This window comes from Toxorhynchites rutilus, chromosome 3, assembly GCF_029784135.1.
Source record: "Toxorhynchites rutilus septentrionalis strain SRP chromosome 3, ASM2978413v1, whole genome shotgun sequence".
Taxonomy (NCBI): domain Eukaryota; kingdom Metazoa; phylum Arthropoda; class Insecta; order Diptera; family Culicidae; genus Toxorhynchites; species Toxorhynchites rutilus.
In genome coordinates this window covers 56,512,049-56,532,428 of record NC_073746.1, presented here as the reverse complement: position 1 = coordinate 56,532,428, position 20,380 = coordinate 56,512,049, and the positions used below count along the sequence as shown (strand labels likewise).

Below are 20,380 nucleotides of genomic sequence, written 5' to 3'. Positions count from 1 at the left end.
CATCGTCTAAAATACAAGTCATCAACGTTACTTAGGCCAAAAGAATTTTGATGTCCAGTCACGATTTCAAGCGGGTTGTGGTGAGGGTCAATTTTTAAAAGCGAAGATGGTGAATTCCTTAGAGGCGAATGAACTGGAAAGTTTAAAGCCTCTTTGAAACAAAGAAGAAGAAGATGGTGAATCTATGAGCTCTACATAGGTAGATTCGCTCTCAAACGCCAAGTCAAGAAGACGTCCGTTTGCGTTTCAAACTGAATAGATTTGGTAAAGTCCGGATGTGAGCAGGGATTCTGCAAACGCAATTTCTGATTCGGTAGAGGCGTTGCCTGGCAGATAACTGTAGCAGTCTTCGTCGAAACACCATGATAGATATGGGAGATTGTAGTCGCCAAGTGCAACAATGACGTCGTATACTGAGGACAGGTCGCAAATCTCCCAAACAGCAGCTGGGTGCGATTCATAAACATCAGGATTAGAGCCCGTCACATCGAAACATCTATGTTGCAAAACTGACACAAAATCTGTTTGCAAGCTTGTGGTTATCTAAAGAGAAAGTCAATGGATAAAACCGATCAAAGCAGATGGGTCATTTTCAAAAGTTACGCGAGAATTGAATGACAATTCTTTTTTTTTTCCTCGATCATGTTCTCAAAATATTTTGTGTAGAGATTGTCATAATATGTCAGACAACAAGCTAAAGATGATCAGCTGATTACGTGAACTATAACATTAATATTAGTTTTGTTCAACGCAGTAATTATGAGGAAATTCGCGAAATTTTGGCGAGAATCGGCTAGCTTGATTATCCTAGCACGAGATGGAAATCAAGTCTCCCATGGTGACTACAATTATAAGGTGATGAGCAAAAGTTATGAACATAAACAATGTCATGTCTGAGTCGAACTTTTGTACAGGTACTCGTCTTCAAGCGAACGGAGAAAACCTCATTTATGCCCAATAGCATTGTTTTCCCGGGTGGAGCATACGATAAGCAGGATGAGAGTGCGCGGTGGGTTGAATTGTTTTCTCGAATGAACGTTCCAAATAACTTACTCCAGGCCTTAACAAAGGTGGAAGGACCGCGACCATTTATTTTTGAAAATGACTGCACAGAGGTATTGGATAGGTATATTTTTCATTTCGATGTACCTCTATCACTCTAGCGATGATGAAATTTCAGAAATATATCGTTACGAATAACTGCGCTACGGGAAGCCTTTGAGGAACTAGGTGTTCTATTTGGACATACCGATGGACAAGCCGCTTCTAGGACAAACGGATTCAGCGAGTGTTTTCAAAACTTTGATATAACTTCGTGGCAAAAAAGTGTACATGACGGCGAAAAATCTTTTGCGGACCTTTGCAATAAGCTTGATATCCTACCGGATATTCTCAATATGTATGAATGGTCTACGTGGTTAACACCAGCCATGTTCCGAAAACGTCGATTCGAAACGGCGTTCTACTTAATTGCGTTGAACGAGAAACCTGCAATCACAGCAGAACCGCATGAAGTTGACCAGTATTTCGTGAGTATTCAATTACAATTGACAATAGATTTGAATTGTGTCACACGATGAATTTTATAGTGGGAGACTCCAGCTGGTTTGCTGCAGGCACACAAGGAAGAGAAGCTTTGGCTAGCGCCACCTCAATGTTACGAACTGACGCGGCTCAGTCATCTCTACGACATTGACGAGATTGTTCGCTTTGCAAAAATCAGATGCCACAAGGGAAGTCCACTCTTCTGCCCTGTTCAGTATAAATGTTCGGATGCGGTCGTTTTTCTGTTGCCAGGGGATGATTTGTATCCTCAAAACTATGATTATATCACAGCTCATGATTTTGAGAAATACCAAAATATGACAGCGGCGCAATTAAGGCAAGAGTCTAAAAATTTGCACCGAACGGAACATACCGGGTTGCATGCGCAAGTTTACTATCAAAACATTACGCCGTTTAATGGCCATTTAAGTCTAAGCGGAGAAGGAACACATTTAGCAAAGTTGTAAAACAGGGAAACAAAACAATGGGTATTGTTCTTGTCATATATTGGTTTATCAATATCACAATCTAAGTATGTATCAATTTTCTGGATGGTAATGACTCGATGAGTTTGTATCCACATTGCGCTAATGGTGTCAATCGTAAACCTAAGTATCAGAGAAGAATCTTATGTTAACACAATCTATTGTGGTGCCAATAAATACTGTGAATAATTCGGGTTTAGCTCGTATCAGTCGATAGATTCCTATTCATGCTCATCAATCGTCTCCAGACAATATCAACGTAAACTACTGTCTTCAGAATTTCGATTCCGTTGTTGCTCCTCCTGCTGCATCTGTTTTCTACTCATCAGCCGCTGCAGTTGGTCTTTCTTGATACTAGTGATTGACTCACTCAACATAATGTCGAACTTCAACGCCAGATCGGGATCATGTTCCTCCAAAGCGTACATCGTCTGAGCCACTCGCTGCCCGAGGGTCTCGCACCGCGCCCAGCTGTGTTTTCGCCGGTCGTAGTTCTCCAACACACCAGAAGTTGACGATTCCAGTCGATGAAGAATCTTGGACTCGTGTGATGAACCAGGATTGGTATCTGCTGCCATAAGATGGACATCGGGAATACTTTCAATTCGCTCGCCGTAATCTGCGCCGTCCGAATTGGCACCCTGTGTGGTTGACTCATTGTAAAAATCGGAATTGTCGTGGTACGTCTCGTTGGATCCATTTTCCGAGGGTTCGCCGGAAATCTGATAACTGGGCGATGTTGGGGTTGAGCTGGTGTGCATTTCGGGAAATTCGGATTTTATCAAGGCGGCTAGATCCTGCTTCAGAAGCACCATTGGAGGTCCTTTCTGATTTTTGATGATGTGCTTGGGTTTGGTCCATCGCCGGTCCCTAGAGAAGGAAACTGTATCGAGAAATTTCATATTGTCATACAACCGCCAACATTCAATAAGAGCTATGCTTTTAGATTCACGCAATTTCTGTTCCCGCTTGTATTTCTCTCGCAGAGCAACAAATTTCTTATACGCATCGGTACCTGAAAAATTGTGTTATAAAACTTGTGATTCGGATGTAACCATACTCGTACCACATACCACTAAGATTAAATAAGGCGCCAACTTCGGCCCATTTCTGCTCCTTCAATTCCCGGTTACGATACTGGGGCAGGTGCAGGTTCCAAAGCATTGGTGTTTCCTGTACCAACTTGATAAACTGTTCGTTAATAGTACAATCCTCGGGTGTATTTATGGACACACGCATTGTTGACTACACACACTGCACATAAAACCTATTGATACCGTATTTTTTTCCTAAAACTGAACCGAACTGGACGAAACTTTTAATTAAATACGTCCCTTCTACTTTTTTGTTGACAACAGGCCACAGAGTTAGCGAAATGTCAAAACTGAAAATATAGGCGGAAAATCTCTACACACAAAAGTAGCAGTGCTGTCGTTATGTAGGGGCCTTTGCACACTCAATCAAATATAGTTCGTTTTGAGGTAAGAATTCCAATCACAGGCGGTCGGGATTAAGTCCGAGGACATAGTAAACGCGGTGCGGTGCGATGCGATATGGAGCGATGAATTGGACCTCATCACGTGCTATGACATAATGATCGCTTCATATCGCGCGTTTTTCGATGTTTCATTCCACTCCATTCCACATGTAAACAACCCAGCACAAGGATGCCGGATATGATAACACATCTTCATTCTGTAAACAGTTGAATTGTGAGATATTTAATTTGATAGTAAATTGTATTCTTCTCAAAAAAGCTTCAACCGAAAATCTAAATTGAAGGTACAGCAAATGAAACATTTTTTTCAGTGGCATTTGGTTACTTTTTCTCTCAACAACTCAATTTTTATTTTTGTTCGATGAATTCGGTTGTGAAGATATTTATAGACATATATATTCCACACACAGTTTCGCCGTATTGAAATCGCATTTACTATGTCAGGTCCGGGCGTTTTGCATTTGATTTCCGCATTCGTGAGAGAATGAGCTTTCCCGCAAACGAGCGCGCGCCCGCACCCGCCTCGCATCGCGTTCACTAGGGGCTGTCCACATACCACGTGGACAGAAAAAGTACGCTTTTAGACTCCCCCCTCCCCCTCCGTGGACAAGCATGAACATTGACTATACCCCTCTCCTGTTGTACACGTGGAAATTCTTCCATATATTGTAATTGCAAAAAAAGGAAATAACTGCATTGTGCCTATATTCAATTTTAAATTAGTCTTATTTTATATTTGGTGTTTTTTCAACGATAGAAAAAACAATTCAAGAAATAAACATGTTCTATTTTGTGAACAAATGAATAGAAATTTAAAAAAAATATTTTTTTTCGTCTCCGCAAATTACATATTCGAAAAACGAAGTAGACAAAAGTTCGAAAGCCTCTTAACTGTACATTATCCAGCTACAGTATCTCAACTTAACTGTTGTTGTCAGCGTAATATAAAACCTTTCCTGTTATCGTTTGGAGAATTTTCAGAGGACGTGTTCCATTCCATTAATCGACTAAGACTACACCAGCGCTTTGAAAATATGTGTTATTAACAAATTCCCAGCGACCATTCTGAGGCAAAATTACACTAGACAATTCTCGTCTCAGGCAGTGCATCTTTCTTTCGATGCAAAGCAAACTGCTTTACATTTTAATCGTGCTATTCTGATTATTATCTTAAATCAAATAACCTTTTTTGAAAAAATGCAAATGGGCTTTATTAGTAGTAACGGTTGTTTTTTTATTCTTTGATTCTTTCATTACAATGCCCGAAAAGTTATTTATATCGCGCTTCAGTTTGTTTCAAATTCTATTTATGTAGTATTTATTATACCACTTCCTACCAATATATTCGAGAGTTTGCAAATATGTGAAATCATTGGATTCAGGAAACGCTCTGTTAATTGTATGAAATGGTGGGTTAAAATGACAAAAACCAAACATTCGTTCTTTTTCATCCCATTTGTTCGAATGCGTATGAAAATCTATTTAATGATTTGTGTAAAAACCCCACTATGATAACTGCCCAAACTACTACTTCTTCAAAGCGCTTTTCGAGAACATTCGAGAGAATCAAATACATATCTGCTTTTCTAATGGTTTTAACGTGGAGATTGTTTCCAAAACAAAAATAAAAACTGAAATTGAAAACATTTCTTCGGTGACTTCAAAGAACAGTACAACAGTAAAACTCCACAATCAAGCGAATATTTTCACAATTAAGCATGAAATAACATCTGAAGAAGCTTATTTAACTATAAAACCATTCGTCTGCAGATAATCTCCGAGAAACGAGTGTCTATCAAAAAGAGTTTTTCTGAAGACTTCTGCAATTGTTTGGTGCAATTGAATGTTGTTTTATTTGAAGCTAATCGAGGTACTATTTAAGAAAATGTGTCGAAAGCATTCAAAGAAGAAACAACCAATGGATTTAGGCATACTTCTTTACTAACTTTGACTGCAAGATACTATTTCATAGATTGAAGCGAAATTTAGAACAAAGAAAACAATATTTCGAATGTTTTATTCCATAAAGCGTGATAGGGTTTTCCTCTTGGCTGCGGTACAGAATATGTTATCTAATCCCGGATTCAAAGTCCCTCTGAAAAAAACACGAATGTCGTAATAACATGTGTTTATTACGGGAATTTTGGAATCATTTGTAACATCACAATCTTTCGATCGATAGGACAAAGTTAAAAAACTGATCTCCGGTGCTGAGCATACCTAACGCAGCTGTATCAATGTGTCATTAAAGTCAGATAACGTTGCTAAATGAATGCTAAAAATTCGAGAAGTATTTGGGTACTGCCCATCAGAAAAGGTGGAATGAATCTGCTTCTTTCAGTACAGAGTTCTGCACATGTACTCTGTTTTTGAACTGGTATTATAAAATTTGAATCGCACTCGTTTCGCTAAGTCCTTCTCAAATTATATGGAAAATCCTAATAATATTCCGGTCATTTCATCGTATTATCAACATCCCACATATACTCTGCAGATACAAATGTATCAGCAGTTCGCTATGTCAAATTTACTCTCACGTAGACCTGGATTTAGAACACAGAGTTCAGTTTATACTCAAATATGACGTAGCTTAGAAGTTGAAAACAAAGATCCTCCACTAACAATGGAAGCTTGATCGCTCAATGTTAATGTGACTTTCATGCAGAATACATATTTCAGTGAAGAAGTTCGATGATATGGAAAAATATTCATCATAACCATTTTATGGATAAATATAGAGCACCCAAAATGGGCGGAAAATGCAGAAAAGATTTCATTTATTTGAACAGATCTGAATGTATTTAAAAAAAATCTGTTTAACGTGTCCACGTGGACATTATCTGTACCCTCACTCTCCTCACCGTGGACAAACGTGAACATTTCCGCTGACTTATTTTGACGATGTAACCAGCTATATAGAACAACGAATTTTGTTCTGTTCTTCTTCTTCTTCAATGGCACTAACGTTCCTAGAGGAACTTCGCCGTCTCAACGTAGTATTACTTGCGTCATTTTTATTAGTACTTAGTTGAGATTTCTATGCCAAATAACACGCCTTGAATGCATTCTGAGTGGCAAGCTCTAGAATACGCGTGATCACAGTGCAAGTCGGAGGAAATTTCTTTGACGAAAAATTCCCCCGACTAGAACGGGAATCGAACCCGAACACCCGGCATGTTAGTTATGACGCTAACCACTCGGCCAAGGGAGCACTGTTCTGTCGAGAAGAAATTTCGCTTCATCGGCGGTGTACTCATAGTCGACGTTGCTTCACTGTCCATCAATTTCTGGGCTGAGCATTCTTCTCGCCGCTTTGATAGCAAGTTCATCAATCCAACATGTCATGCACACCCAGGTTATTTTTTATGCGGGGGATACGTACCTCGTGAAAAAATCCGCGTTAATTCGAAAATCGCGTTAATTGGAAAATCCGCGTAAAAAAGCCGCGACAACGCACGGTGCGTTGAATACATAGGAATGTGGGACAAAAATCATAACAGCAGAATTTAGCCATTATAACACTTTGGTGTGATGGAAAAGATTGTTCATAAGTATCAGAACTACTGTTTGCATAAATTAAAATAATTGCATAAGTGTCTCAAGCGACAAAATCCTTGTGCATCTAAAGTGAAAAGTTCTGATAATTTCGAATACGCAGCATACGCATTATTTGAGTAACTACTGAAGAAGTTGTTTTTAAAGAGCTGAATAATTGTTTGCATAAGTGTCTCATATTCAACGGATAATAAAAATAAAATTATGTATTAATTTTTTTTTTGTTAATTCGTTTATTTTTACAGGCTCAGTTACATAGGTTTAAAAAAGCCAAACTATCACTATATTTTTACTATTAACATGTTTTCTTAATTCTACGGTTAATGGAATAGGAAACCGGTTACTCGCGGTCGACTCGAGTTTAGAAGGGTGACACATTTTCCTTAGGAAAAGGATGGGATGTAAGGAGATTGTAGCAATGTTCACACTCACACTCACACTCACATTCACATTCATACTCACACATCACACTGAATTTTTAAAACTATCGTCACATCTAATATGTATTAACAATTTAACTTATTCTAATGTTAGTAAGAAGGGAACCGATAGCTCGCGAAGTACGAAAAGGAGAGGAAAATGGGGGGAAAAGGATGTAAGAACAATCACACTCGAAGATCGAAGACTATCTGTTACAATGTAATAGTGTTCAACAGGTCGTGAGGCGACGCTGTCCAGCGCCCAGTGAATTGCTGTCAATTCAGCAATATACACTGAGCAAGGATTCTGAAGACTGTGGGAAGTGCTGAAAATTTCGTTGAACACTCCAAATCCTGTGGACTCATTCATAGAGGACCCATCAGTAAAGTACATATTATCACAATTGATACGCCCATACTTTGCATTGAAGATCGTAGGAACGATCCCCGATAGAAGATAATCTGGAATATCATGGATTTTCTCCTTCATGAACAGATAAAAATGTACAGAGGAATTGATGTAGTCAGGAAAACAAACACGGTTGGGAATATACGGAGAAGGATCAACCTGCATGTAGATGAATTCATGATATGAACTCATGAATCCGGAGTGAAAATTTAGCTCGAACAGCTGCTCAAAATTTCCGATCACCAATGGGTTCATGACCTTACACCGGATGAGGAACCGAAGAGATAATGAATTGAAGCGATCTTTTAGTGGGAGTACACCTGCCAAAACCTCGAGACTCATGGTATGCGTTGAGGGCATACATCCCAACGCAATACGGAGACAAAGATACTGAATTTGCTCGAGTTTAATGAGGTGTGTTTTGGCAAAATCCCAAAACATTGTTACTGATTGTAACATTATCCCAAAATACTTTACATAAACATAAGTATGTTTTTTTCGATGAAACACACACTGGTCCAAATCACCCCGCATCAAATTTTAATATCCAAAAATCATCTCTTTTATTTTATGATATATTTGGTAGATTGAAGTTTCATATAATGATTAAACATGTGTAGTGTAGCTCAGTATACAATGTCACTTTTTTTTATTTAGACCGTATAGGTTTGGAAATATTAGGCAATTTGCTTAGGTGGTCCAAATTCCCCCCTTTTCCCCTACTTGTCTCCAATCATCTGGAACAATATTATGCTCCAGAAACCGATTGAATAAATACAACAAGCGATGTTTCGCCACATCAGGGAGGTTTTTCAGCAAGTTGAACTTAATTCGATCCGATCCTGGAGCAGAATTGTTACAAGAAAGGAGAGCAAGAGAGAATTCTACCATCGAAAACTCGGAATCAAGATCGCACCTATCTTGTGGTATATCTCGAACAATTTTTTTGCACAGGAGCGGAATCAGGACAAACCTTCCGTGCAAAATTTCAAATCCATCGATGTGAATATTCTTCGCTTTCATTCGTTGAAGAGCGATTTCTCATGTTTCGAGCCACTTTCCATAATTTTTTCATTGATGTTTCTCGTGACAAACCTCCCACGAAATTTCGCCAATAAGCACGTTTTTTCCCTTTGATCAAATTTTTGAACTGATTCTCAAGGGCTAAATACATTTGAAAATTTTCAGGGGTTCCACGTTTTCGAAAAGCTTTAAATGCATTCGATTTTTCTACATATAGCTTGGAACATTGGCTATCCCACCATGGATTGGGAGGCCTTCAGCGAATGGTGGAACCTGGGATGGGTTTCGTTTGAGCGCGAACTGCGCTGCCATAGATCAAACGAGAAAGGAAGTTATACTCCTCCAATGGAGGTAAGCCATCTCTGGAATTGATGGATAGAGCAATCGCGTCCGCATATTTTTTCCAGTCAATGTGTCTTGTGAGGTCATATGCCATGTTTATAGATTCAGAAGAATTCGACCCAATGGTGATGGAAATTTTGATTGGCAAGTGATCACTACCGTTGGGGTCCTGGATTACATTCCACTTGCAATCTAACGATAGTGAATTCGAGCAAAGCGAGAGGTCAAGAGCACTTGGGTTAGCAGGAGGTTTAGGTACACGTGTTGTTTCCGCAGTGTTCAAAACGGTCATATTGAAGCTGTTACAAAGGTCATATATCAACAATGAACGATTGTCGTCATACTGTTCCCCCCAGGCAGTTCCGTGAGAGTTGAAGTCTCCCAAGATCAATCGTGGCTCAGGAAGGAGTGAGCACATGTCATCAAGTTGTTTGCGGCTAACCGCAGCTCTCGGAGGCCAATACAAGCTGACAATACAGAGGTCTTTGCCTCTGATGTTTGCATGACAAGCAACAGCTTCGATCCCTCCAAGGATCAAAGGGATGGAAGGTCAATTCGAAAAAATGAGTGGCACTTATTGATCCCCAATAGCACCCCTCCGTATCTGTCATCATGGTCCAAGCGTATAATATTGAAATAATGGAAAGAGATATCATCTCGCGAAGAAAGCCAAATTTCGGACAGAGCAAAAACATCACAATTGAATTTATGAATAAAAAAATTGAATGTATCCAATTTAGGGATAAGACTACGACAATTCCACTGTAAAACAGTGATATCTCCGACCACTCTATTTGATTAGACATCAAGAGAGATAATAATTGCAAGGAGGGGCCATGTTTGCATCAATTGCTGCAAAATTGTCTTTAATACTGGAAGCATTGAGATGCCAATGGTTCTGATGGAGTCGGAAACATTAAAACACTTGAAGATTTGATCCAAAAGGTCAGACAACTTTATAAATCCCGATTGGGAAGTTGAACTGGACGAAAAAATAGGGACAGTTGGGGTTTTTGATGTCCCCTCGAGTGCTGGGTCGTTCGAAGGTGAACTATTCCCACGGAAGCCAGGAGTAACCTGATTTTGCTTGTCCGCTGCACTCGATTTTTTAGGCAAGCTAACAGGGGGTATCACCGGGGGGACTTGTTCTTGAACTTTGGGAGTGGTCACATTCTTGCGCCGGGGATTCCCTTTGGAAATAAACGGTGTGTCCCCGCTAGCTGTGTCCGCTTCCATTTCATCAACTGGCAACGTGGAAAAAGTATTGTGTGTTGAGATTGGTTGTTGTTGTTGTTGGGTCAGTGGAGGAGCGCCCTTCAAAATTTCCGCAAATGTGCGCTTCGAGCGTTCCTTGAAAGAGCGCTTCTGTTTCTTCCAGCGACTCTTGTAAGTTTCACAAGCTGAGAGCACGTGGGGTTTTTCCCCCGCAATATGGACATTTATGCTCAGTCGCACTGCATAATTCTCCCACATGTTGCTCTCCGCAAGTTGCACAGCGCTCCTTGTTGGCACAATAATCTGAAGTGTGACCAACTGACTTGCATTTGTTGCAAGTCATGGGCTTTGGCACAAAGAGTCGCACCGGCAGTCTCAATTTGTCCACCATAACGTAGTCAGTGAGAGCGGAACCAGCAAAAGTTACTCGAAACGAGTCGGATGGCGTGAATTTAGTTTCTCCCCCTTCCTGGGAGACTTTGCCTAGTTAGCGACAGTCCAAGATCTCGACTTCCATCGAGGGGAGTTTCTTGAACTTTCCATTTCCTTTTTTAATAAATTTACACGTCAGACCCGTTTCTGTAATCACTCCCGCAATTTCTACGTTATGGCAGGGCACGTATGCGCGATATTCTAAAATGAACCGCTTGTCGACAACAATAGCATTAGCTTGTTTCCGATCAGCCACGACAACACGCAGTTTGTTCGGGCGAACCTTGGAAATTTCGACCACGGAGGAATAATTTTTTGTCAAATCTTTCATGATCTGAATGACATTCAGGGATTTTCCTTTAGGTTTAGGTCGGAAGAAAACAACCCATGGGCCAGTTCCAGTTGCATTTTCTGGATATACCTTGACACGGGGTGGAGACACAACAGGAGAGGAAAGCGGGGTCGGTTGTTGAGCGGGAGCGGAAACAGCAGGGTTGGGAGGCGTGATCGGGAGTTCAGCGGGAGCGGGATCGAGAACGGGAGCGAGAGGAGGAACGGGAGGGGGCTTGTTTAGGTGGGTTAATTCCTTCCCCGAAAAGACTTCTTCTGTAGGGGGAACGCGTTTAAGCGACTTCCCACCTCCCGTAGATGTGACGGAATAGACAGTGGATTAAATCTCCATGTCAATGGGTGCTCATACCATATAAAATGGCAGATGTACAATTTTTCAGTGATTTTTCAATATTTTTTCTGATTATTTCTTAAACTAAAAACCTTAATCTAATAAAAAATATAATTATATCGCACACCCGTGCGGTTGAATTGGAACGGTTCCCAGCGAACCGCGTGTCGATCGTACAGCACAGCTGCAACGGTGTATGGCTCCACAGTGTGATGATGATTTCGATGACGATGATATGACGATAAACACGCCAGCACACATCGCCCGCGATGCAGGCCTTCTTTCTTCCGCTTTGTTTGCTTCACACTCTTGCAGTCCAAAAATCCCGTTAGGGTGAAACAATTATTTCACCAGCAACGAAAGTAACGGTATCACAACAGTATCACAAAATAACGGTATCACTAGACGAGAAAAAATACACCCGGTGGCCTCGACTTCACGAAGACGAATCATGTATTCATTATGTTTCATATGATTTATTCTTGGAGACTGTTTAGAAGGATTTCACATGAAGACGAATTATAAAATATAATTTTTATACAAAAACATCACATTAAAATGACATCACAACAAAATAAAAGAAATGTTTATTTTTCATTTCTTGCATATATCACTGCTTTTTCAAGGGAAAATAATTCCGACTAGTACGACACCCATGCCCAAATTTAAAACGACCGCAAAGGGTTAATACGTCACGCATCAAGTGATTTCATTAGCCTGCTGAGCGTTCTAGCGCCCTATTATTCAAGACCCACGAGTGAGACTTGATGTTGTCCGGGAAAGGTATTAAGTGATTTCATTAGCCTGCTGAGCGTTCTAGCGCCCTATTATTCAAGAACCCACGAGTGAGACTTGGGGCCTGATTCTCGAATACACTTCACGGTGGAAACGAAATAAACGGCACGCCATTGAACTACGTTTTACAAGTTAGTGAAGTGTCGAAGATAATGATGAGTTTTCAGGCAGAATGAGCACTTTTCAAATAAAAAACCGTTAATGAAAATTAACTTCTTCGTATCAAACTGGTATTCAATGTGAGTGAAAAACATTGTTTTCTTCATGTGGTATAATAATCTCATACAAAAATTTCATCTGAAGATAATTTGATATTATAATGATAAGTTTAGTGGGAAACTAATCTCGTATCCAGATGTCGACACCGTACCGTTGTCATCGCGAATACGTTTGATACCGTTTCCACCGTGAAGTGTATTCGTAGTGTATTCGAGAATCAGGCCCTTGATGTTGTCCGGGAAAGGGATTAAGTGCACACATATAACGTCCCGTCACCGTAAAGTCAACGTAAAGGAAAGAAATGTCAAATATACACCATCACCGGCAACTTTGACGTTGGCAAAATAAGTCCAAGAGAATAGATGACGGAACGGTGACGGAGACGCTGTATGTGTAGCGCACTTTAACGTTCAAAACGTTGCAGTCCAAGTGTCACACTCTTGTTTTCGAAACATTGAACTTGCACCCCGGTACAGAAATGAAAGATATTTCGTTTACGTTTTACTTTTTGAATATGATAGTGCCATCTCTCGGGCAGACCAGAAAATTTTCACCCTACTCACGTTAAACTCTATGGAACTTTTCAATTCAGTTTCAGCAACAAGACCCATACTTTCTACAATGTGCCACATTTTAACGCAGTTTGTAGAAAGCTATATTTATCCCAACGCAAGTGAACTTTGTCGTCTTCAACTAAGCTTTGTCAGAGACATTCGGTGTTCGGATACTGTTTTAGCCGATAATAACTTCATCACTTCAACTTCAAACATTCGTGTATATTTTGTTTCGACATTCTTCTTGTAGAAAAATAATAGCAAATTCTTGGAAATTTTACATACTGTTATTCAATAAGTTAGTCTCGACCACTTAGCGCAATTATAAATAAAATACCTATGTACTATAAGAAGATTAGAAAAGAAATGATTTATTCTTGGAGACTGTTTAGAAGGATTTCACATGAAGACGAATTATAAAATATAATTTTTATACAAAAACATCACATTAAAATGACATCACAACAAAATAAAAGAAATGTTTATTTTTCATTTCTTGCATATATCACTGCTTTTTCAAGGGAAAATAATTCCGACTAGTACGACACCCATGCCCAAATTTAAAACGACCGCAAAGGGTTAATACGTCACGCATCAAGTGATTTCATTAGCCTGCTGAGCGTTCTAGCGCCCTATTATTCAAGACCCACGAGTGAGACTTGATGTTGTCCGGGAAAGGTATTAAGTGATTTCATTAGCCTGCTGAGCGTTCTAGCGCCCTATTATTCAAGAACCCACGAGTGAGACTTGGGGCCTGATTCTCGAATACACTTCACGGTGGAAACGAAATAAACGGCACGCCATTGAACTACGTTTTACAAGTTAGTGAAGTGTCGAAGATAATGATGAGTTTTCAGGCAGAATGAGCACTTTTCAAATAAAAAACCGTTAATGAAAATTAACTTCTTCGTATCAAACTGGTATTCAATGTGAGTGAAAAACATTGTTTTCTTCATGTGGTATAATAATCTCATACAAAAATTTCATCTGAAGATAATTTGATATTATAATGATAAGTTTAGTGGGAAACTAATCTCGTATCCAGATGTCGACACCGTACCGTTGTCATCGCGAATACGTTTGATACCGTTTCCACCGTGAAGTGTATTCGTAGTGTATTCGAGAATCAGGCCCTTGATGTTGTCCGGGAAAGGGATTAAGTGCACACATATAACGTCCCGTCACCGTAAAGTCAACGTAAAGGAAAGAAATGTCAAATATACACCATCACCGGCAACTTTGACGTTGGCAAAATAAGTCCAAGAGAATAGATGACGGAACGGTGACGGAGACGCTGTATGTGTAGCGCACTTTAACGTTCAAAACGTTGCAGTCCAAGTGTCACACTCTTGTTTTCGAAACATTGAACTTGCACCCCGGTACAGAAATGAAAGATATTTCGTTTACGTTTTACTTTTTGAATATGATAGTGCCATCTCTCGGGCAGACCAGAAAATTTTCACCCTACTCACGTTAAACTCTATGGAACTTTTCAATTCAGTTTCAGCAACAAGACCCATACTTTCTACAATGTGCCACATTTTAACGCAGTTTGTAGAAAGCTATATTTATCCCAACGCAAGTGAACTTTGTCGTCTTCAACTAAGCTTTGTCAGAGACATTCGGTGTTCGGATACTGTTTTAGCCGATAATAACTTCATCACTTCAACTTCAAACATTCGTGTATATTTTGTTTCGACATTCTTCTTGTAGAAAAATAATAGCAAATTCTTGGAAATTTTACATACTGTTATTCAATAAGTTAGTCTCGACCACTTAGCGCAATTATAAATAAAATACCTATGTACTATAAGAAGATTAGAAAAGAAATCGGAGAGTTATAGACCAAGACTGCACTCAGAAGTTCGTTCAGAGTTCGCCGGGTCTGGGAACCCGTTTAAATTATCAGCCAAGAGCAAGTTGAAATCGTTTTTTGTTTCATCACTCGTACATTCATTTAAATTTTATTTGTATCGCAATTCTAATCATGCTCCTAATTATCAAACTTTTGTCCAATCATTACCACACTCGCTAATTTTGTTGAAATTTTTCATGATAATAAAAACTTAATGCCAATTTTTGTTCGCTATCCTAAAATTTATTCCAGGTAATTTTTTGCTGACAGAATATTTTTGATGAGTTATGTTCGCAATCATACACTCGGAAAATGTGAATCGAAGTAGCAGTTGGATTTCGTTCTTGAAGATCTAGGGAAAAGTCGCTCATAGAAAAAAAAAGAATAGAATCGCAGAGAAACACGATTAAGGGTCAATAGCTTCGTTGTTCGGTGTGTCTCGGAAGATGTCTTCCTCGAGTGTACAACGTTATCAATTACCAGATAGTGTTGAAATAATATGCGTAATAATATAATTGTAATAATAGTAATAACATGAAATCAGTCTTGTAGGTTTCTGTTAATATATATATATTCCCTCTTCCTCGTTTCGCTTTTCTGCAGCTCACTTAACTAACCGCAGGTTTTTTTTCTCGTTCCAGATTTATTGCTCTTATTATGTACAACTTAACAATCTATTCAGCTCGCAGGAAGCCTTTTCAGGTGGGTGAAAATGTTTCGACTTATGTATACTATTATGTGCTTGCACCAGGAAAAGGGAGTTCCTTGATTCTTGATACAAAAAATTAAATATCGACGTTCTACTGAACGCGGAAACCGCAAAAAAAAAATTACCGATGCATTATGAACTTGGGGGTTTTTGAAGCTTCAATCAAAATGGGAGATATTTATTATTTGGCGTTCGACTAATTCGACCGGATGCAATTTAGTTCTGGCACGTTATTTCGACAGCACCCAGAAGATATTAGAACCCAGTAGGCCTGAGTTTCAGTGTAACAGTCTTCAGCAATTCATTCTTTCGTTCAAATTGATTATCGCCAAAACGGTTTCCATTCAATTTGGGGTCTTTTGAGATTCTTGATTGATTGCAGTTAGTGGCTTGGTGTTGTTACTTTTACGATGCTTCGAATTTATTTTCAATTAATTGTGTTTTGATTCTTGGATGAGGCTACGAAAAATGTGGGAATTGCGTGAATCGAAACTTTGATACATGGTTTGTCCGAAAAGTAAAATAAATAAACATTTTTAAAGATCACAATGCTGCGATTTCGAATAATTATATTGAACGGAAATCTAGGGAACTGTTCATATTAAGATGGCCGCACACTGTTTGTCCGGAGGCCGAATATTTGACACTTTTGACGTAGGAACATGGAAAAAATGAAAGATTTCGAATGCTTATAACTCGAGCATTTCTTAATAGATGGCAAAGATGTTTGCATTAATTGGTAGGACATATTTGAACGCGTTTATCATAAAGAATAATATTTTAATTCTCACGAGATAAACAATTGAATAATTGTAAAATGTAAAATATCTAAACGCGTTAAGTATCACGTTTCGAATGACTCAATTTGTGTTTTTCAAAAATACTTTTAAAAAAATGGTACCGACCAAAAGAAGCAATCAGAATAACAGCGGAATACGGTTTTCCCAACATAGCCCTCAAAACCAAGGGAAAATCGACATTCCAAATACACGCTAGCCGGTGGCCTGGGAATGCATAACGGAATGAATGTGTTTCGCTAACACGGACTTCAAAACCAAGTGTCTGGGGAAATCGGCATAGCAAATACAGGCAAGCTGCGTGTAATTTCGTACTCGCTTACATTTGTACAGACCTGTAATGCGACATGTTTAATTGGACCTTTTTATCTCTAATTGGACATTTTTGTAAACATCGAGTTCGTGGCTCAAATTATGGCCCCACATTGGAAGTCGCCACCAGACGTCGACACTGTATCTCTCTCATCGAAAATGTCCAATTACAAGTCAAAATCGCCTCCAATTCGTACCTGAGTGGAGCCTCGGCATGTCACATGAAATGTGAAGTACTGTATGAGTAATTTGATCTCCCCTATATAATCTAGACAGGATACCTTGATGCAACAAATACAACTATACAATCATTCATGCATATTTACGCGATATGCGGTCCATTGCCTAAGCATACCTATGATACTTAGGCAATATGCCAAAAGCTGGTGAAAATACGGAAACTGATCGTTTCAGAAGTGAAAGCAAATGAGAACTATCGTGAAATTGCAGAAAAATATGTTATTTCTATCGGAGCGATTTTGAAAATCATTCAAAAGCGTAATACGCTGTGCACAGTACAGCGGAAATCCGGAAGTGGAAGGCGTCGTAAAACCTCAGTTCACACCGATCGCCCTATTCGCCGCTTGGTTCGATCGGATCCCGATAGATGGTGTCGGGTGATCCAGGAAGAGTTGAGTCTCAATAAAACTAGTCGAGCTGTGAGCACCGGTCATCGCGAATCAGGTTTACAGAGCTTCTTCAAAAAGAAAAAGCCATTAACGGGTGTTCAATGAAATGAGAATGATTTCAATACGTTTCTGCAACAAAGTAAAGACCGTAAATTTATTTCTCACAGAAAGAATTGCTCTCTGTGCTACCTAGAAACGGGTTGCTCGTTTCTTTTCGTTCGGGTGCTGTTAGTTCGATCAAAGATGGCGTCGAAACAACAAGCACTACGCGAGCGCGTTGTACGGTTCTTCGAAACGTGTGAAAGTCAAGAAAAAATGTGCCGGTGAGCACTATTTACCGGATCCTGGAATCCCTGAAAGTCGAGCGAAAGACCGGTAGTGGCCGTCCGGCGAAGATCATGACGAAAAAGAAGAAGGAATCTCTGAAAAAGCTGTTCGACAACAAGGACGAATTCCTACATCCACAGAACCCTCGAACAAGAGGGCATCGTCTGTCGGACGAGCAGATAGCGACCATGAAATCTCAGTGCTGGTGGATGACGAAGAATTATCGCGGGACTTCGTTCGTGCTGGACGACGAGAGTTATTTTCCCCTGTCAAAGTCTCACATTTCCGGCAATGACCGGTACTATACCAGCAACAAGGAGTCCACCAGGGTGAAGTACAAATACAAGCATAAGTTTGAGAAGAAATTTATGCTGTATATTGCAATCTCCGACAAAAGGATTTCAAGGCCTGGTTTACCAAGCCGAGTGGACTTCCCATCTACCAGAAGGTGTACCAATAGGAGTACCTGGAGAATATTCTGGTTCCGTTCTTAGAGGAGCATCATTCTGATGGGAAGTACGTCTTCTGAAGAAGACGTTGGCATACCTCGAGAAAAAACAGATACCGTACGTACGGAACGCACCCGACCAACTTGCCCCAGTGACGTCCGATCGGAGATTTTCTCGGCTCCCTCAGGGCCCTGGTGTACAAGAATAATTAGCGGGCCACGGACACCATGCAGCTGACCACGAGGATCCGGAAGATGGATGTCAGTGCCGTCCATCGCTATTGTGAGAGTATCTCCACCAAGTTGCGCCGTACGGCTGAGAACGGCCCCTTTGCCAACATTCACTGACTTATTTTGAAGAACAACCGAATTGCTTGAAGATTTTTTTTGTATTTTTTCTACATCTCTGAAGAAACTTAAAGCTGTCACTTAGGATAATGAATAAGAAAAGCTATATTTTCCAATAGGACAATGACCCCAAGTTATCTCGGAAGTGACGAAGCGCTGTGTCCAGTCCAAAAAGATTAAAATGATTGAGTGGACACCCCAGTCCCCAGACCTCAACCCGATTGAGCATCTATGCACAATACTGGATGAAAAAAATCCATTGGATTCACGGAGAAATCTTAACGGTTTTTGGACGGGTATACGGGGATGCGATTCCTTAACAAATGGTCGAAAGAATGCCCAAACGGCTCATGGCAGTAATATAGAATCTTGGAGGACAGACTAAATATTGAGATATAATTATTGTTGAAATTCTAACTGTTTGTGTTACAAAGAAATATATGCAGGGTGGTCTTATAGAAGTTGGACAGAGGGTATATTCAGCATTTGCAATGGCCAATGATTCCGTTGGATAGTTTCCTTTGGAAAACGATGCTTGTATACCCATCCGGAAACTTTATTTGGCGATTCGCAATTACAATCACTGCTGCAGGATCGTACGAAGCATTTAATTTTTAGACAAAAAGATGGCCGTTCTGATGAGAACCCTTAGCAATGTTCCAGAAACTAATGTGAATAGTATTCACGCTTGAATGTTTTTCTATAGCCCAACCCCAATACTCACAGTCCCGAGTAACCATTCCAAAATGTGTTTAGCCCCAGAAATTCGCCTCGTAAAATTCCATTACTGCAAGCTTTATATAAACCTTATAAAAGATTAAGCAAATGTTCGTGTCGCCGCATCGAAAACCGTAAACCAATGTCTCACTCCAGCAGCTCCAGCTCCAAGCACCCATTTTCCGGACACGACCGCATACTGCCGCCGGCTCCGTAGGAACCCTCCAACTCTCAGGACTCGTCCGGGTCGTTCTCAAAGTGGTGATAGTGATGGTGGATATGCTCGTGCACGTAGCGATGCACCGCCGTTGTCGAGGCAGCCGAGGCAGACGATCCGGAATGGTCCCCAATCAAACTGGTTGCCCCGCCCGGACTGTGGTGGTGGTTGTGATGTGTGGGTGAGCTCGGAGATGACTGCAGTTGTGGCTGCGGTTGTTGATGCTGCTGTGGCGCAAAATCCTCTTCGGCGTCCGACATCCGAATGAGATTTTCGCACTCACTTGGATCCGCGTCGACGGGGATGGAAGCGTACTGCAGCTGAATCAAGTTCTTCGAAGGCTTATCGGTGACGATGGTAGATCCGAGGGCGGTGGTTGTCGATACGGTCTTCGTCGTGTGGTGCGTTTGGATGTTCTTTTTCGTAGCAGAACTAATCAGACACCCTTTGTTGAATACCTTTTTCGGTGTAACCACATTTAGCTCGGCGATGTCTTCGGAGATCTTGAGATTTTCCAGCAGCAAATCAGTCGTCAATGCGTTGTTTAGCTTGGATGGCTTTTGACCGACTTCCTCTTTACTGTTGGATTTGCTCAATTTCAAGGCAGCTGTTTGAGGGCTTCGCTCAGCTGTTTCCTCTGATAGCTTAGCTTTGTTAACAAGCTTGGGACTGCGCTTGTCCAGCCACTTCTCCACATGGTTGATGGACCGGGTCAATTTCTGTTCTGCCGAAAGATTCGGGTAGTGTTGACTAAGCAGTGCTGTACTCAATTTGACGGGATGGTTTACCACCCTGTGCGTTTGATTACGGGTAGCCATGGCCAATCGATGTTCTTTTCTAAAATCATA

The 20,380-nt window shown here is 40.4% G+C and overlaps 3 protein-coding genes across 5 annotated transcripts in view; 1 reads left to right on the top strand and 2 right to left on the bottom strand.

Annotated features, from left to right (window-relative positions):
• The first annotated feature begins 679 nt into the window (after nt 1-679).
• On the top strand, nt 680-2,246 carry LOC129776097 (acyl-coenzyme A diphosphatase NUDT19-like). 2 transcript variants are annotated; one of them, XM_055781503.1, is made up of 5 exons: nt 680-855; nt 915-1,009; nt 1,071-1,115; nt 1,181-1,529; nt 1,590-2,246. In XM_055781503.1, the coding sequence occupies exons 1-5, from the start codon at nt 760-762 to the stop codon at nt 2,010-2,012; spliced, it is 1,008 nt and encodes a 335-aa protein (XP_055637478.1). In that variant the 5' UTR covers nt 680-759; the 3' UTR covers nt 2,013-2,246. The 2 variants fall into 2 exon arrangements, with proteins under 2 accessions (XP_055637478.1, XP_055637477.1); XM_055781502.1 differs by having other exon boundaries at nt 915-1,126.
• Nucleotides 2,022-3,400, bottom strand: LOC129776098 (uncharacterized). Of its 2 annotated transcripts, none has more exons than XM_055781505.1 (2): nt 3,104-3,400; nt 2,022-2,913 (listed from the first exon to the last, which is right to left on the bottom strand). In XM_055781505.1, exons 1-2 carry the CDS (start codon nt 3,267-3,269, stop codon nt 2,285-2,287), a joined length of 795 nt encoding a protein of 264 aa, XP_055637480.1. In that variant the 5' UTR covers nt 3,270-3,400; the 3' UTR covers nt 2,022-2,284. The 2 variants fall into 2 exon arrangements, with proteins under 2 accessions (XP_055637480.1, XP_055637479.1); XM_055781504.1 differs by having other exon boundaries at nt 2,024-3,045.
• An 11,437-nt stretch (nt 3,401-14,837) lies between these two features.
• Nucleotides 14,838-20,380, bottom strand: part of LOC129776420 (protein naked cuticle homolog) — a 123,723-nt gene continuing 118,180 nt past the window's right edge. The window contains exon 6 of the mRNA XM_055782052.1: nt 14,838-20,369. Within this exon, the coding sequence (XP_055638027.1) occupies nt 19,547-20,369 (823 nt within the window). The 3' untranslated portion in view covers nt 14,838-19,546. The remainder of the gene's footprint in view (nt 20,370-20,380) is intronic.

Coding starts and splice junctions, on each gene's coding strand:
- LOC129776097 (XM_055781502.1), top strand. CDS start 760: ATGAGGAAATTCGCGAAATTTTGGCGAGAATCGGCTAGCTTGATTATC. Junction 856..914: donor ATGGTGACTACAATTATAAG/GTGATGAGCAAA, acceptor ACTTTTGTACAG/GTACTCGTCTTCAAGCGAAC. Junction 1,530..1,589: donor ATGAAGTTGACCAGTATTTC/GTGAGTATTCAA, acceptor TGAATTTTATAG/TGGGAGACTCCAGCTGGTTT.
- LOC129776098 (XM_055781504.1), bottom strand. CDS start 3,269: ATGCGTGTGTCCATAAATACACCCGAGGATTGTACTATTAACGAACAG. Junction 3,046..3,103: donor CGCCTTATTTAATCTTAGTG/GTATGTGGTACG, acceptor ACAATTTTTCAG/GTACCGATGCGTATAAGAAA.